The 17025-nt window shown below is 44.8% G+C and overlaps 1 protein-coding gene across 5 annotated transcripts in view; it reads left to right on the top strand.

Moving 5' to 3' along the window:
* ZNF512 (zinc finger protein 512) overlaps positions 1-17025 on the top strand; it is an 18162-nt gene extending 1137 nt beyond the window's left edge. For 4 of the 5 annotated variants that reach the window (XM_068143113.1, XM_068143116.1, XM_068143118.1 and 1 more), the window contains exons 3-14: positions 1097-1302; positions 3177-3266; positions 6937-7020; positions 8292-8416; positions 8784-8870; positions 10196-10294; positions 11284-11451; positions 12037-12231; positions 12909-13010; positions 13094-13156; positions 13605-13703; positions 14757-17025. In XM_068143113.1, coding sequence (XP_067999214.1) covers positions 1097-1302; positions 3177-3266; positions 6937-7020; positions 8292-8416; positions 8784-8870; positions 10196-10294; positions 11284-11451; positions 12037-12231; positions 12909-13010; positions 13094-13156; positions 13605-13703; positions 14757-15077 — 1639 coding nt within the window. In that variant the 3' untranslated portion in view covers positions 15078-17025. The remainder of the gene's footprint in view (positions 1-1096; positions 1303-3176; positions 3267-6936; positions 7021-8291; positions 8417-8783; positions 8871-10195; positions 10295-11283; positions 11452-12036; positions 12232-12908; positions 13011-13093; positions 13157-13604; positions 13704-14756) is intronic. The other variant, XM_068143115.1, reaches the window with a different exon arrangement.

Here is a 17025-nt window from a genome sequence, read left to right as displayed (position 1 = left end):
AGCTTTTCTGACACTTCAGGGGGTGTTGGATTTCATTGTTTTTAAAAGGATTAACAGTGGGAAAATTATTTGTTTTCAAGACCAGATTGGTATTTTGAGTGTGATTGCAACTGAAAGGTTTGAATTGAAGAATTTCTCTCCCCATCTGTCTGTGGTACCTCCTTAAACAGAGTATATACTGATCTGACCTGGTACCATCAGTATCTTACTAATTTTTGGAGTGGTATGTTAAAACGTGAGCTCCACAGCTCAGGGTGTGAGACAGCACTTCTGGAATGGCTGTCAGATCCTCGCAGAAATGATCTACTCATCTCAGTTTGAGAGTTGTGACAGCAATAGGAGCTGTTGAAATGCATTTCTGCTTTCTGTTCCTCGCTCTGAAATTAATAGCTTTTACCCAGAGAAGAGGTGCTCTCTGATTCTTTGGCACCTTGTAGTTTTGTTATCACGTACAGCAGATGTCCAGGCATTTCAAGGCTGTGAGAAATATTTGGGAACAGTGAAGCAAAGCTTACTTTGATCTCTAGGAAGAAAAATCAGTGCTCCTGCTAGTCTAAATTAGTCATAATGTAGTGTGATTTGTAAGATATACTGTCAGGGTGTCTTCACTGCTGAAAGCTATGCTGGTTAAAATTCTTATTAGGGTTAAATCTTCTACTGTGGAGTGTCAACCCTGACACTGGGAATAGACACTAAAGGAGCTCTTGCCCTTTGTGGGATGGAAATAGTCTCTTCAGTAATGGTGGGCTGCAGAAGAATTCTTAACATTCCACATTGATTGTTTAATGATAAATGTGGAGTTTTAAATTGAGGCTAACCTGTGCCAGCTTTCTTAAGTTGAACTCTTCAGGTAGGATGGATATTCTCCCCTGTTCCTCTCAAGTAGCTCTCTTAAGATGTGCTGAAAAATAACATTTAGGATGTTTTATCTTGCTGGCACTTTCTAGTTCCCAAAACTCAGGAGTTTCAACGAACTGTGAGGTGAAATTGTTAAGAGTACTTGGGAAGATGAAAAGGATATTGTCTGTCAGGTTACTGTGGTCGTGTGTATATGTATGCATTCATATACATGAGGTTTCATATTGATGTTTTCCAGGTCTAAGCAGTTTGAGGAGGTGGAAGCTGCTGTGCTGGGACTGAAGAGTAGCTATGATGAGACAAAGAGCAACGTTTCTTCTGCCTCAGTGAAGGATCGAGTGAACGGGAGCGCAGAGTCTCGGAGCAAGCGGGCCGTTCACAGGCCTGCTTATTCATTGGAAATGAGAGGAGTGAAAAACAGCATCAAACCTTCAGACAAAAAAGGTACACATTGCTCTTGGCACTCTCTGGTTCTTTTATGAGAGATTAGATGACTTCTGAGAGACATGCTGCGGTTCAGCTACACATGAGAAGCTTGGTAATGCTGCTTATGTATTAGGAGAGAGAAGCTTCCTCCTCTGCAGAAACATTAGTACAATTCTTGATGTTACACAGTTCCTTTTGAGTGACTTGTCTGTTGAAAGTAATGATTCTGTGACTGAACTCAGTTTTATCTGGAGTAGAAATACATGTAAGGGTTCTGCCAAATATATCAAGCACATACTTCTCAGAGCTTTAAAAAAAGAACAAATAAGACTGACGATGTAGTAAAGGGGACTGTTCAGCAGTATTCTGGATTAGATGTGGCTTTTGTGATGGGTACATTATTTGTTTTTTAAAGAGTTTTAGAATTTCTTCTATGCTCTCACTTCTGTCACTTAGCATTTTCTAATTTAGAGTGGTCTGGGTCTTACATTGGTGTAGGAACATACAAATTCCTTGGCCTAGGAGCTGTTTTCCAAACTTCTTGTGTGGTGGAGACCCAAAGCTTCACTCATCTTTAGTGCAATTTTTTCATATCTCTTAGTCAGAACCTGTGTTCTGTCCTGTTCTGGGGAGAGACAGATTTGGTAGAGAGATAGAAGGGAGGCTGCTGCAGCTCCATTAACAAGACTAAGTGTGTAGGAAGAGACACATGTATACAATGTGTATACCCAGCCTGCCATGTGTCAACATGAAGAGGTGCACTCAGCACTCGCACAAAGCACCAGCTGCCTCTGTCCTGATTCCCTTTCTTGCTGATAAGGATGAAGATCTGCTAGGGGGAGAAAGGAAGAATCCAGAAAAAGTATATAAAAGAAACACATGTATATGTGTGTTTGTGTGTTCTTTGGATTCTGGTTGCCTCCATTGCTGAAACATGAATGTAGTAGCTCCTGAGGCCCGCAGAGCCTTGCCCCTTTGCTGGTGTAGACTTTCTTACAGACAGACACACCCTCACAGACTCTGTTTTCCTCTGATCCCTCTGATTTGGTGTCAGACGTGACCAGACTCATCTACTGACCAATTACCTCTTTACAAGCAAATGGCCCTTTTTATCCTCTTACACCTCCTTTTCCCTAGACTTGATCCTCCCCACATCAGCTAGTTCTCCCTTTTCTTTCTTTTGATACCATTCATAAACATCCTAGTCTTGGGTAGTCCTGAATTGTTCTTCAATAGCATTCCTGGGCAGTAGCACCACACTCCCATTCTTCCTCCGAATGGAGCTCCAGAGAATGGCTCCCATTGACATCCTTGTGGATACCATAAGAGACACATGGGAGTCCATAATCTGTTCCCCTGCCTGCCATTGTTCTGTCCTCCTCTGTGTTCATAGACATGTCTTTGATAGCCTGGAAATAATGAGGGGAGGCAGGATGTTATTTGGGTTCCCCCACCTGCAGTTGTTTCTTCATGCCACTTTCCATGTGTAGGCATATGAGCTTTTTTTGACATGAGGGGGTTGGACTAGATGACTTTGGTGGTCCCTTCCAACCTAAACCATTCTATGATTGTATGATAACCTAGCGCCTTTTGGCTCTTCCTGACACTTGGCTTTCTTCCTAAGGAGTGTTGTTTTTCCAGACTGTGATTTGCTACTGTTCCTTCTGTATCTTCTGTGTCTGGGAATTGCAGGCTGTGGGAGTACCTAAATGTTACTGAATCAGAAAGCTGATCTTGCTCACTGGTGTCCAGGTGCCTTAGAAAAACTACTGTGTTTAGGTTTTTTGTTTTCTACTTGCTTGAAAACAGGGATGAATTGAGGCAGCAGCAGACTCAGAGCTGTTACCCGGATTGAATAACAAGACTGAAGCATTTCTGTTCTTACTCATTAGCAGGAGAAGTACTGTTGAAGGGCAAGAGAAAATCAGAGCATAGGGAAAATGAAGATCTGAAAGACTCTCCCAAGAAGAAGAAGATTTCAGGTAATACGAATAACTTGACATTCCTAATTGTAAGCTTCCAGTTGTGGTGAATGGAGTTAAATCCAGTTGGTGGCTGGTCACAAGTGGTGTCCCTAGGGCTCAGTATTTGAGCCAGTCTTTTGATATCTTTATCAGTAATCTGGTCAAGGGGATTGAGGGCATCCTCAATAAATTTGCAGATACCTTCCAGTATCTGAAGGGGGCCTACAAGAAAGCTGGAGAGGGACTGTTTATAAAGGCCTCTAATGATAGGATGAGGTGCAATGGTTTTAAATTAGAGAAGAGTAAATTTTTAATGGATATTAGGAACAAGTTCTTTAACATTAGGGTGGTGGAACAGTGGAACAAGTTACCCAGTGGGGGTAGCTGAGACCCCATCCCTGGGGATATTTAAGGTCAGGCTCAGTTAGAATAGAATAAACCAGGTTGGAAGAGACCTTCAAGATCATTGCGTCCAACCTATCACCCAACACCACCTAATCAACTAACCCATCTAACCAAGCACCCTGTCAAGTCTCCTCCTGAACACCTCCAGTGACGGCGACTCCACCACCTCCCCGGGCAGTCCATTCCAATGGGCAATCACTCTCTCTGTGTAAAACTTCCTCCTGACCTCCAGCCTGAACTTCCCCTGGTGCAGCCTGAGACTGTGTCCTCTTGTTCTGGTGCTGGTTGCCTGGGAGAAGAGACCAACCTCTGCCTGTTTACAACCCCCCTTCAGGTAGTTGTAGAGAGCAATAAGGTCACCCCTGAGTCTCCTCCTCTCCAGGCTAAGGAGCCCCAGCTCCCTCAGTCTCTCCTCATAGGGCTTGTGTTCCAAGCCCCTCACTAACTTCGTTGCCCTTCTCTGGACTTGTTCCAGCAAGTCAACCTCCTTCCTAAACTGAGGGGCCCAGAACTAGACACAGTACTCGAGGTGTGGCCTAACCAGTGCAGTGTACAGGGGCAGAATGACCTCCCTGCTCCTGCTGGCCACACTGTTCTTAATGCAGGCTCCACAAGGCTCTGGAGCATGTTCCTGCTCACTGCAGTGGTGGTTGGACTAGATGACCTTTGAAGGTCCCTTCCAACCCAAACCATTCTACAATTCTATGACACTAAGTTGGGTAGGAGTGTTGATCTGCTTGAGGGTAGGAAGGCTCTACAGAGGCATCCAGCCAGGCTGATGGACCAAGGCCAGTGAGATGAGGTTCAACAAGGCCATGTGCTGGGTCCTGCACTGGGGTTACAACAACACCTTGAATGCTTCAGGCTTGGGAAAAAGTGGCTGAAAGCTGCCTGGTGTAGAAGGACCTGGGGATGTTGTTCAACAGTAGTTGGACATGAACCAGCATGTGCCCAGGTGGTTAAGAAGGCCAATGGCATCCTGGATTGGATCAGAAATAGTGTGTCCACCAGGACTAGGGTTGTCCTTTACTAGACACTGGTGAGACCACACCTCAAATCTGGTTTTGGGCCACTTGCTCCAAGAAGGACATTGAGGTGCTGGAGCATATCCAAAGAAGGGCAATGAAGCTGGTGAAGGTCTAGAGCACAAGTCTTCAGAGGAGTGGTTGAGGGACCTGAGCTTGTTCAGCCTGGAGAAAGAGAGGCTGAGGGGAGGCCTTCTTTCTCTCTCCAGCTCCCTGAAAGGAGCTGTGCATAGGTTGCCCAAAGAGATTGTGGGACATCCATCAGTGGAGAAAATCATAAGTTAACTGGACATAGTCTTTGGCAGCCTACTTTAGCTGATCCCACTTTTAGAATAAACCAAACCAGGTTGGAAGAGACCTTCAAGATCATCGTGTCCAACCCATCAACCAATCCAACCCACCCAAACAGCTAACCCATGGCACCAAGTACCCCATCAAGTCTCCTTCTGAACACCTTCAATGACGGCGACTCCACCATCTCCCCGGGCAACCCATTCCATAGTGCAATCACTCTTTCTGTATAGAACTTCTTCCTAACATCCAACCTGAACCTCCCCTGGCGCAGCCTGAGACTGTGTCCTCTTGTTCTGGTACTGGGTGCCTGGGAGAAGAGACCATCATCTGCCTGTCTACAACCTCCCTTCAGGTAGTTGTAGAGAGTGATAAGGTCACCCCTGAGTCTCCTCTTCTCCAGGCTGAGCAATCCCAGCTCCCTCAGTCTTTCCTCGTAGGGCTTGTGTTCCAAACCCCTCACCAACTTTGTTGCTCTTCTCTGGACTCATTCCAGCAAGTCAACATCCTTCCTAAACTGAGGGGCCCAGAACCGGACACAGGACTCAAGGTGCGGCCTAACCAGTGCAGTGTACAGGGGCAGAATGACCTCCCTGCTCCTGCTGGCCACACTGTTCCTGATGCAGGCCAGGATGCCATTGGCCCTCCTGGCTGCCTGGGCACACTGCAGGCTCATGTTCAGCCTACCATCGACCAGTACCCCCAGGTCCCTCTCCGCCTGGCTGCTCTCAGCCACTCTGACCCCAGCCTGTAGCACTGCATGGGGTTGTTGTGGCCAATGTGCAGAACCCGGCACTTGGATGTGTTAAATCTCATGCTGTTGGACTCTGCCCATCTGTCCAGCCTGTCGAGGTCCCTCTGCAGAGCCTCTCTACCCTCCAGCAGATCAACTCCTGCCCCCAGCTTGGTGTCGTCAGCAAATTTACTGATGATGGACTCAATGCCCTCATCCAGATCATCAATAAAGATGTTAAAGAGCACAGGGCCCAGCACTGATCCTTGGGGCACACCACTCTCAGAAGGCCCATTCCAACTGTGATGGTTCACAGTGTGTCCTAGGTTCAATTCTAACTATTGTTTTTGTCACCAAGGACTTAGAAGTATGTAGGTAGCAGAAAGCTGAAAGGGGTGGCCAGTGTGTTTGAAAGAAGGCCAAAATTGGAAGTGGTCTTGATGTATGAGAAACAATTCTAAAAGCAGCTTGGGATATAGTGTGTAAAACTAAAGATACTGTAGTTAGGAAGCAGCAGTAGTTAGTTTCAGCACAGCTGAAACAGGAAGAACAACCTTCTAGGTGTCAGTTCTTCTGAAGGGGTTCTGAGATTTAGAACAGATGAAAATCTGAACAGGAACCAGCAGTGTCATACTTGTTTTGAAAAAGGCAGATGTTGTCCTGAGGTGTTTCAGCAGGAATGTCAACTGTTAGACATGGGAAGTAATTCTGCTGTAAGGTGGGGTCACACCTGGGGTGCTGTTTCCAGCAGTGGGCACTGCTGCTCAGGAAATGTGAGGACTGACTGAAGAGAACAGAAGAAGCAAAGTCATAACTTAAGAGAAAATGCTAAAACAGTAAGAGGTGTTTAGTCTAATAGACAGGAATGAGTAGAGGAGGAACTGCCCATTTAGTTGTCAACAAGTTGTTGGACTGGCTCAGCCATACTGTGATCAGAAGATGTTTCAGTGTGAAGATTCCCATCCCTTGAACATTGCATATGAATAGCCACAAAGATCACAGATACCTGGATAGGACTGATGCCTGCAGCTGTAAGTAGCTGTGGATTTTGAAGGGGAGTAGGAAACGCCATCTGGAAATTCCTTTTTAATAAAAACAAAATAAAACTTAACATTTCTGAATGAGTAGCTTTGAGACAGCAGATTAAATAGCAGCCTCCTACAAAAAAAAAATCTCTGCCTCTTTGTAACAAGGCTCACAGAATTAAGTCTTCTGACATTTTGTGTTAAAACAGGAAAAAAGCATCAAGCTGGAACGCAACAAAACTCCAAAACTAAAGGCCAGTGTGTTCAGAACAAACCAGAAACCTATGGCACAGGTAAGAAGCAGCAGCAGTTGCTCAGAATTGTTTATAAAGGAGCTAAAAGATAAACACAAGTGTAGGATTTGAATCTGAGCAGCAGCTCTGTTCCTCGTGTTTCCCTTTTCTTCACTTTCCTGTTGATGAGCAAGAGCTGGCTGCTGTCCTGTTGGCCCTCTGTCAGCACTGCAGAACAAGGCTGGAGGGACTGCATACTGCCTAATAGTGTAGTTCCACGTGGTTTTACCACTGCATAATGGAACAGGGGAGGGGGAATCACTTTTTAAAATGAGCTAAAGCCTGTTGAAAGAGTTTCATTATAAACCTCATTAAGATAATTGTACTTTTTTACTCAGCAGGATATGGTTTCAGGGAAAGGTCTGTAGCTGTTGCTGCCAAATCACCTCTTACGATAATCTGGTAGCCAGAGACCCAAGCAGTCCATCCTAGAGAAAGAGCATTAGCCTTGACTCTGCAAGGGGAATGACTTTGTGAGTGTTGCTCACAGCGCCCATTAAATACCTCTGGATGCTGCCAAGTGCTGTTTGATTCCAGACTTTTCACCCAGCCACCTGGGGAGGGACAACCTCTGCCTGTTTTTACTGGGCAAAGAGAAGAGAAAACCCTTAGATATATTAATGATAAGAATTCAGGCAGATGACTATTGAGGCACTTTCTTCCCAGAACCCATGTCAGTAATTTTGAATCCTTGTAGGCTATGCCAAGATTTTCCTACATGGAGCACCTCAAACCATGCCACACAGGCTGCCTCAAACCATCCACACCGGGTACTTTTTCCCTGGCTGCTGAGTAACTTGACAGCTGTGTGATGGTGCAGCTCTGTTCACTTCTAAGTGCCAAAACTACTATCTAACATAAACAGAGCTCTAAAGGACTGGTTAGTAGAAGTGAAACTGTTCCATCACATCTGTGACTACTGTGAAAAAGTAGTAGTTGTTCTTGCTGGGAAAAAAAAGGGTTTACTCTGTGTACTAAAGTAATTGTACTAAAAGTGAAGGTAGGAAAAATCTCTGCTGAACAAGTGGAAGAAGACTCCTGACAAGGGGATGGTGGTGGGATTACAGAGCTTTTGTAAAATGATCTCCTAAAGAGAGTGGTGTGTGTCTTGTCACAGGACATTTAAACCTGCAAATGAGCTAAACCTGTTGAAGGGTAGCCGGACATGAATTTGGTAGCATGCAGCCTGTTTCTTTTTAGGATTCATTGTGCACATCAAAGGGGAAAAAAGAAAAAAAAAGATGCTGTTTGCAGTGCTTTTGTTTTGACAGGTAGCATGGAAGAGCAATGGTCTTTGGAAATTCAGGATAAAGGCCGAGTTACCTGTCCAACATGCCGAGCTGTGGTCAGAAAGACTGTGGAAGGACTGAAGAAACATATGGTCAATTGCAGGCAGGTAAGAACGTGAAAGGTGAACAATGTTTTTTTACTCCTCTTCAGCCTACTGATAGAAATGTCTGCACACTGTTTTGTGATGCATTAAACCCAGTTTCATCTCATCATTACATCTCTAATCCAGAGTCTTTTATACATCTACGAGAGGCTGCACTTAATGCTTCTTGCTTATCCTATTACTGGAGGTTTAGGGTAGTGAATAGAGGTGTAGCTATTCCTTTGTTCCCCTAGATTTTAGGCTCCATAAAGTCTATTTTGTTCTTAATGTGTTGTTAATGTTCTGCTTTCCTGCTCTTTTCCCCAAAAGAGTTCCCTTCTGTTTTGGTTAATTTACAGTTAAATGCACCACCTCCTTGCTTGTTTTCTAGGAAATGTTCACATGCCATCACTGTGGGAAGCAGCTGAAGTCTTTAGGAGGGATGAAATACCATGTCATGGCAGACCATAACAATCAGGTAACACAGCTGCTGTGCATCTAAAAATCCTACAGGCAAGATAGTCTTTTGTCCCTTCCCTGGTGCACACAGAACCAGAACATCATGTGGTTTTTCAAACATCGTAGCTGTTCCGATCTTGTCTGCCTGTCACATTTCCTGTGAGATCTGACATCTGTCAAAGCAGTAGAATGTTACCAGATATGGTATCATAGAATCACAGAATGTTAGGGCTTGGAAAGGACCTCCAGAAATCGAGTCCAAACCCCCTGCCAAAGCAGGATCACCTAGGGCTGGCTACACAGAAATGCATATACATGGGTTTTGAAAGTCTCCAGAGAAAGGCCTGCTACATCTTAGAAAGAAGGGATGCATGTCTATTTAGGCTGGTGATGTCTCACACATAAAAGGCATTCTCAGTCAGGGGGAAAAAAAGATTGCTCATTAGGCTTCAATTTTTATTCCTTTGCTAGAATTTCAGTTATTTACAAGTTCCAAGGTAAAAAGCCAAAAAAAACAGTGCAGTTCTTGTCTCTATTTGCTGTAAAGATACATGTGCTACAGTCTGCTTTTCCTCTTTGCTGTTATTGTAAAGAAGGCAATATCTCCTGATGTAGTTGTGAAGAATTGGAACTTCTGAAAAGGTCATTCAGATGTTTTGGTAGGGTTTGGGTCATTTATTACTGTGGTTTCTGAACCTATAGCTGTGCTAGGAACTGAAACAGCTCAAGGGAACATTTTCTGTCCTGAGGAGCAGGTCTGTCACTCACTTCTAACTTTTTATTCAGTGCAGGTAGGCTATCATTATGAGGTAGTGCAGGAAATAATGTACAATAACCATCAGAGAGAGAACAGAGAAGAACCTGTGCTGTACTTTAGCACAGATGAATAACCATTATAGGCAGTTAGTCTGGTTGACTGTAGTTAAGTTAAATGGAAATGGTAGGACAGGAAATATTAATGGTGCTTGACAGAGATGAGCAAGTACTTTCCACAGGCAGAAGGGGAGAAAAGTAATTCTGAAAATACATGTCCTTGTCCTTCCATGCAGATGTACTTTAGGACCATTTGTTAACAAGGTTTTGTTCATAGACATCTACCTAAATGCTGAAACACTTACCTGCAAAGTGGTTTTCAGGCAGTTTACTCCTGAAAATAATGCAGTTGTTCTGGGATGTAGACAGTGATCGTTGCATTGCTACATGTTGGCAAAATCACAGGTTGCAGAAGCTTATTTGTTTCAGAAACTTTCCTCTAGTAGTGTGTTGAGTACTGAATTCCCTGTGGGAAGAACAATAAATGCTGAATGTTCTGGTTTTTTCTTTCATCTTTCTGCTTTGCTTCAGCCAGTTGTGAAGGAGGGAGGAGAATTGGATGAGCAGCTCGAGCGAGACCGCCTGCGGAAGGTTTTGAAGCGTATGGGAAAACTCAAGTGCACAAGGGAGGTAAACTGGATTGTGCTAAGCATCCTGAATTAAACAGCAGTGGTTGCATGAGCATAAAGTGGTATGAGAGTTATGCTGGGTATGCTTTGACACTGGCCAAAGCTGAATTTGAGTCTGCTTTTAAATCAGAGTATCATAGACTCATAGAATGTTTTGGATGGGAGAGGACCTTTCTCAGCCATCTAGTCCAAACTCTCTGCAGTGAGCAGAAATATCTTTAACCAGCGCAGGTTGCTCAGAGCCTTGTCCAACCTGACTTGAAATGATTCCATGGATGGGACTTCTACCACCTCTCTGGCCATTGTCTCACCACCTTTGTCATAACAATTTTTTTCCTGTTGTCTGATCTAAACCTACAGTATTTTAGTTTAAAACCATCACCCCTTGCCCTGTCACTATAGGCCATGCTATAAAGTCTATCCCCATCTTTCTGATAGACCTTTTTAAGTACTGAAAGGCCACAAGAAGGTTTCCCTTTTCTTCTTCAGGCTGAACAACCCCAACTCTCTCAGCCGAGCTTAACAGCAGAGGTGCTTCAGCCCTTGAATTATTTTTGTGGCCAATGGCTGTATCCTAGGAATAGCCAAAAGTTTTATATACCATCACTCTAATATTGCTGCATTGTAGACAGTTTGAACAGCCAGCCAATAATAAAATCTTCCTTATTTCTGCCCAGTTCCTCCATTTGTATCTGAAAATATTTCCTTTTGTGCATCCTTGCTTAACACCTTGCTTCCTCATTCTATAAATTTAGATCTGCTGCCCACTACCTACAAAACAGTTCTAAGAAACAATTTCTCCCAGTTGCAGCCAGTGTTTTGTCTTAGAGTTTGTCTACCTGAATAGACTGACATTAAAGTTGACTACCTGATTGTCTCTGGTCTGTCAAGAAAAGTGATAGTACTTTGGTCAGCAAATGGTGGATCACAGTCATCTCGTGATCACTTGGAGAACATTTTCCTTTCATGCATTTTTTTCTGCATTGACAGGGCTGCACAGGTAGCTTTACTAGCATAATGGGGTACCTATATCATATTAAGAAATGTGGAAAGGCTGCTTCTGAGCTGGAGAAAATGGCAATGAAGTGCCATCACTGTGGAAAAGCATACAGATCAAAGGCAGGACTTGTATACCATCTGCGATCAAAGCATGGACCGGTGAGTGCCTTAGGCATCAAGAGTGTGATAGTGCTTCAGCCACACAGGTACTGCATGCAGTCTTTTGTCAGCTACTTGAGTGGTTAATTAGAGATAGCAAACCTTTGCGTTGCTCTAACTCTCTGGAGTGTTCTGTCCTTGATACTTTATTTCTAGCAGCACCTCTTCTGTCATCAGGAAAACGTTTTTAATAAATCACTATGGCAGCAGTGAACTTTCCTCAGCTCTACTTCTGCTTCATTGAAGAATGATGAAATGCTTTTCTTTCCTCTTTAAAGACTCAACACTGGAGCAGAACAGGCAATACTATGCTTGTTGTCCATGAGGGGTTTACAGCAATGTGATATCCTTTCAAGACCAGTGGCTGCATGAAAATTTTGCTTGAGCATTACTGCTGTGACCCCCCTGAGTAGATTTGGGTTCTGATTCATTAGTGTCATCAAATTCTCTCCTATGTCTGTAACACTGAGCCACAGCTGCAGCAGCATTTTTGTAAGGGATTTGGCAGAATATTTATTCACAGTATTTAGTGTAACTGAAATAGGAACTAGTGAAGGAGGCTCACCTTTCTGGTGTTCATTGCAGGTTACTTTTCTCCATGAGGAGAGAAGGACAGAGAGCCTGAAGGATGTAAAACGGGAGGCAAACAGCACTGGCAGAGTTCAGAGGAGATCTGCAAAGGTGGCAATCTATTATCTCCATGAGCTAGCTGGAGAAGAGCTGGCCAAAGAGTGGCCCAAGAGAAAAGTTCTGCAGGACTTGATTCCAGATGACCGGAAGGTATGAAGCCATATAGGGTTTGAGTCTTTCTTCATATCAGACAAGTGCACTGGCATCTATGCAGTGTGGCCAGTGTTCAGTGGCTCATGGAAAGCAATATTGAAGTAATCCTTTGTTGGAGGGAATCAACTTTTGCTCTTTCTGGTCTTAGATTACAGGATTACTGCAGTAGCTATTGCTGTGGTGTAAGTACTTTATCCAGGCAGGCTATAACAACTTTCAAATCTTTTTGCTCTCATTTTCAGTGGACACAAGTAACAAAGGCAGTTGTAGGCAGTATGTTGCTCTCAAGTCATAGGGTGCAGATCGCTGCTGCCATGCAGGGACAATTCACAGGTTTTCAGGCTTCAGAGTTTCCAGGAGCATCTTATGGACTGTATGGGAAACCCAAGGGGAAGGGATGATTTATGATTTTAACGAGGTGAGTACTTTTAGAGGGGGATGTAGTAGTCAAAGTTACAAGCAGTTTTGGATTCTGGTGTTGTGGGGGTACTGCAGATTCAGTTATGCTTGCCACAAGTCAGTGAGACAGGAAAAGATTGGTTACTGAGAGCTTGGCTGTTAGAGAAGCAGCAGCAACAGCATTTCTGTCTCACAACCTGGGTGAGAAGGGACGTGGTTGGCATTATGTGTAGTCAGCACTGCTTCCAGCTTTCAACTCCATCTCTTTATCTCAGCTGAAATACACTCGTCCTGGACTGCCCACCTTTAGTCAAGATGTGCTGTGCAAATGGAAAACAGAGATAAAGATGTACCGAAGAGTCCACTGCCCCAATCAGGTAATCCTTAGGTTTTCTTTTATGCAGAAAGAAGTGATTTCTTGTAAGAGTTTTGCTGACATGCCCTTCTTTTACTGTTCCAGGGCTGTGAATCTGTCTATGGTAGTGTCTCAGGACTCAAATCTCACCTTGGCACATGTACTTTGGTTGGTAGCCTTCCTGTACTCACTATCTTTTATACCAAAAGCCTGACAATCCCTCAGCTATCTCTTTGTTCGGGCTGCTCTCCTACCCATCTGCTAATCTGAGTTCCTCACAATTTGAGTGCTTCCCTGTGTGCTGATGGGGTTGCCATTTCAAGCAGAGCCTGAGTTGAGGAGGAAGCATCTTAGTGGCCTGCACTTCAGTGAAGCTGCAGTCCTTGCCTGTATGTTCACAGCCACAGTACTGGAGACCTTGTAACATCTCACAGAGCAGTCTTGTGCTTTGTGGGCCTAACTGGTCAATGATGTCAGTGCTCCTGTAGCTGAAACATTGTCTGATATGAATAAGAGTTGCTGCTTCTTACTGCTGGATTATAGCTGAACAAGATTCAGATGAGTGAATCAGCCTTCTAGGCAGTGACTGGTGATGGATTTTTTTGGTTTGTGCCAGGGTGACTTCGTGGCTGGTAAATACAAGTGTCTCCTGTGTGAGAAGGAGTTCATTTCAGAGAGCGGGGTCAAGTATCACATCAACTCGGTGCACGCTGAGGTAAGGCAGAATGAAAGTCCTCAAACCCCAGCTTGTGGGAGGTATCTTGGGAAGGAAATGCTGGGTGCTTGCCATCTTTTGTTTTTCCCTTCCTCACTGTTTGGGGCAGGATCCTAGGCTCAAGTGACCTTTGATTTACTTAAATATAGCTGGTCTTACACATTTATCTGGGGAGCAAGTGTTGTGTCATATCACATGTCTTGTTCCAAGCTGCTGCTGCTGCTCAATTCAGCTCTTCAGGCATTTCTGTTGTAGGGTTGAGGGAAAGGCCAGGCCCTTCCCCCCCCCCACTGTGAGTAGAGGGAAAGAAAGGTGAAAGGGAAAAAAAAAACCAACTCACAGCCGGATTAGCAAAGGAGTGTGTGCTGTATATTTACAAAGCAATTTAGGGAAACACAGTGAAATATATATACAGAATTTACAGTATTTACAATATATACAGAAATATACAACAAAATAACACAGAAATGTGAGTTCCCTCCTCTACTGAGGGGATTCCCCACCTCTGCTCCCCCTTCTCTCCCCCTTTCCCCAGAGAGGGTTAGAAAGAGAGAAAAGAGAAAATTAATTAAAAGCGGTTCTGTGTTAGAATGTTAGACAGTGTCTTATCTGCTCCAAGGTCAAGCCTGGCCGAAAGCCCAGAAAAACTGCGAGCTGCAAAGGAGAAAGCAAAGTACAGGAATACCCAGGATTCTCTGCTGCATTCCCAGTTCAAAAGGTGCTTCCCCCCAATCTACCAATGAAATTAGTTTAGATCCGTCTTTCGTTTACAAACATCTGACCACAATGTTCCCTTTCTTAAGGGGACAGCCTCAAATGGTCACAATTTCCCATGCCTTTAGCTAGGCAAGTGCCAAATTGGATCTGAATCCTCTGAGACAGTGACATCTGAAGAGGAGTGTCAAAGAACAGAACTTTGTTAGGCAGCTGCTTTTCCCAGTTTCACATTTCTGGAGGTCTTTCTCCCACAAGACAGTTTAATTGCAAGCCCTGATAGGGTGCATGTGGTATGTCCGTCATCAGTACCAACCTCTTGCCTTTTAAACCCTCCAGGACTGGTTTGATGTGAACACAACTACCACCAAAAGCTTTGAGAAGCTAATGAAAATCCGCCAAAGAGAAGAGAAGAGGAAGCAGCGGAAAAAACGCTCTTTGACGCGGGGCAAGAAGAAGAGAACTGGGGCCCTGGCTGCCAAGAAGCTTCCCACTGCTGGAGTTGAAAAAATGAGAAGAAGCAAGAGAAGTCGTCCGCAGCGGGTGGACAACGAGAGTGCGAGTAGCGAGGAGGGGGAGCCCCAGCTGCACAGGGAGACGAATTTCCAGAAACCAGCCATGAGTGAGGCTGGAATCAAATCCGCTGAAGAGGAGGAGTGATCCTGAAGCTTTTCAGTTACAAGCGCCACGTAACCCACAGCACTAATAGAAGCAACTGGATGTTTTCGGGACTGTGACTCCATTCTGATTTTGAATCTGTTGCCTCTGATGAGTTGTGAGAGACTTCAAACCAAAGCTGTGGTGCAGAGGCTGCCTCTCCTGGTGTAGTTCCCTTGTACAGTGTACCCAGTGTTGTTCCTGCTCTGGTTACAGTCTCAGTTTAGTTCACATTAGTTGCTTGTTTAGTGGTTTCCAGTACAGCAGCTGTCTCTTTTGTCATCTTCCTCTTGATGGGTGAGGTCAGGGTTCTTTTTTAATGGTTCTTCCTGTAAGGGACTGACTAGCAGAGTGTTCAGGTCTCTGTAAGGGGAAGATCCTTTCCTGCACAGTATGCACATAAATGGAGCAGTGCTGTGCAGAGCACAAAGGCTTTAGCTTGCCCTCTACCTGCCCTGTTGTCAGCAAGGCTGCAGCAGAAGAGCAGGTCCCTTCCTAGCATAGGCTCCAGTCTGTTGTGCAAGGCACAGTCTCTGCTTCATACACTGATGTTTAGGCTCAGCACCAGACAGCAGCACATGAGCTCTGGTCTGCTTGGAAGTGATGGGACATCATTATTACCCTTGTCAGGAATCCAGTATTCTCCTGGCATCTGTCTGCTGTAGCACTGGGTATTGAATGTATGTAGAGGGTCTTCCAGTCCAGTAAGGAATAAATATTCGCCAGCCATCTGGAAGTTCACTGGCCTTTCAGAGACCTCCAGTAACTAAGGTAGTAAGATGGCCTTCATGGGCCCTTTGAAGACCATTTGTTTTAGGCTCACCTGGGAAGCACACTTACTGCAAGACGGTGCATCTCTACTGCTGTCTTTCTGATGCTGAAACCCAGGTCCCACTGAGCTGCCTTGCCAGTGTGGTGTTCATTGTCCATGATACCATAGAGTCCTTTTTTTCACCTTTGTTGTCTTCTGTTACTTGCTTCTTTTCAATGCCGCTTCCTCGGTGAGAGTGAGCTATATTAGCAGTGGCTTCCCAGTGTGGAAAAGGTTCAGAGAAGAGGGTTTGTTATTTTAAGTCATGTGTTGGTGTGAACACTGGATCACAGGGAATGTCTTCCTGTGCTCCATAAATGCAGCAGATGTCACAGGCACTAATAGGAAGCAGCAGTACAGGCAGTCCTGCTCTGTCTTTCAGAGAATAGGTTATCCAGAATTTTTATTATCCAAAGACCCGCTGTACCAGGAATTTGCAAATTGTGACCTATTCCTTGCAGTTTTTCAGGAAAGAACATGGGCAGCTGGCTCAATCTTACCTCCCTGTGAACTTTCAGTGCTACAAAGTTGCTGTTGTTGAAGTTCACAGGGAAGCCGTTGCAGCATCTGGTGAACAGGCTGGTTTGCACATGTGTGTTATTGCCAGAATAGTCATGTTGGCCTGGACTGTGGGAAGTGCTGTATGGCCAGGAAGTTCTCAAGAACTGCCTCTCCCATGTGATGAGCAAAGCAGATCCCAACTGAGCACAGTCTGTCTAAGGGGATTCATTCCTCTGTGGTGGTCAGACAGCAGAGCTCAATCATGACCCACAGACCATAGCTTTTGGAACCAGCTGTCAGTGGTTGCAGTGCTGCACTGAGAGGATCAGTGTGTGGACTCCTTTGCAGGGTATGTAAGATTTTCAGCAAGAAGGGCAAGGTCAGAAGATGACAAAATAAAATGTCAGCAGTGTGAGAATGCGGTTTCCTGGCTGTGTCCTTGGTACCATCCCTGCCTGCACAGTGCCCCCCGCTGGGTTGTCCTGCATGCTCTGGTGCTGTTTGGGTGTCTGCAGCATATCTCCTCAGTGCTCCATTCTACACAACTGTACTTTGACCACATGTGTTCACTACCTGCCCACCCTTCCCTTCCTGTGGACATGATAAACCCATGAAGTAAAGGAGGTTTTTCTAAGTGGA

The sequence above is a fragment of the Melanerpes formicivorus genome, unplaced genomic scaffold, assembly GCF_026170545.1.
Source record: "Melanerpes formicivorus ecotype bairdi unplaced genomic scaffold, bMelFor1.0.p_v2 SCAF_9, whole genome shotgun sequence".
Taxonomy (NCBI): domain Eukaryota; kingdom Metazoa; phylum Chordata; class Aves; order Piciformes; family Picidae; genus Melanerpes; species Melanerpes formicivorus.
This window is presented reverse-complemented; position numbering and strand designations above follow the sequence as displayed.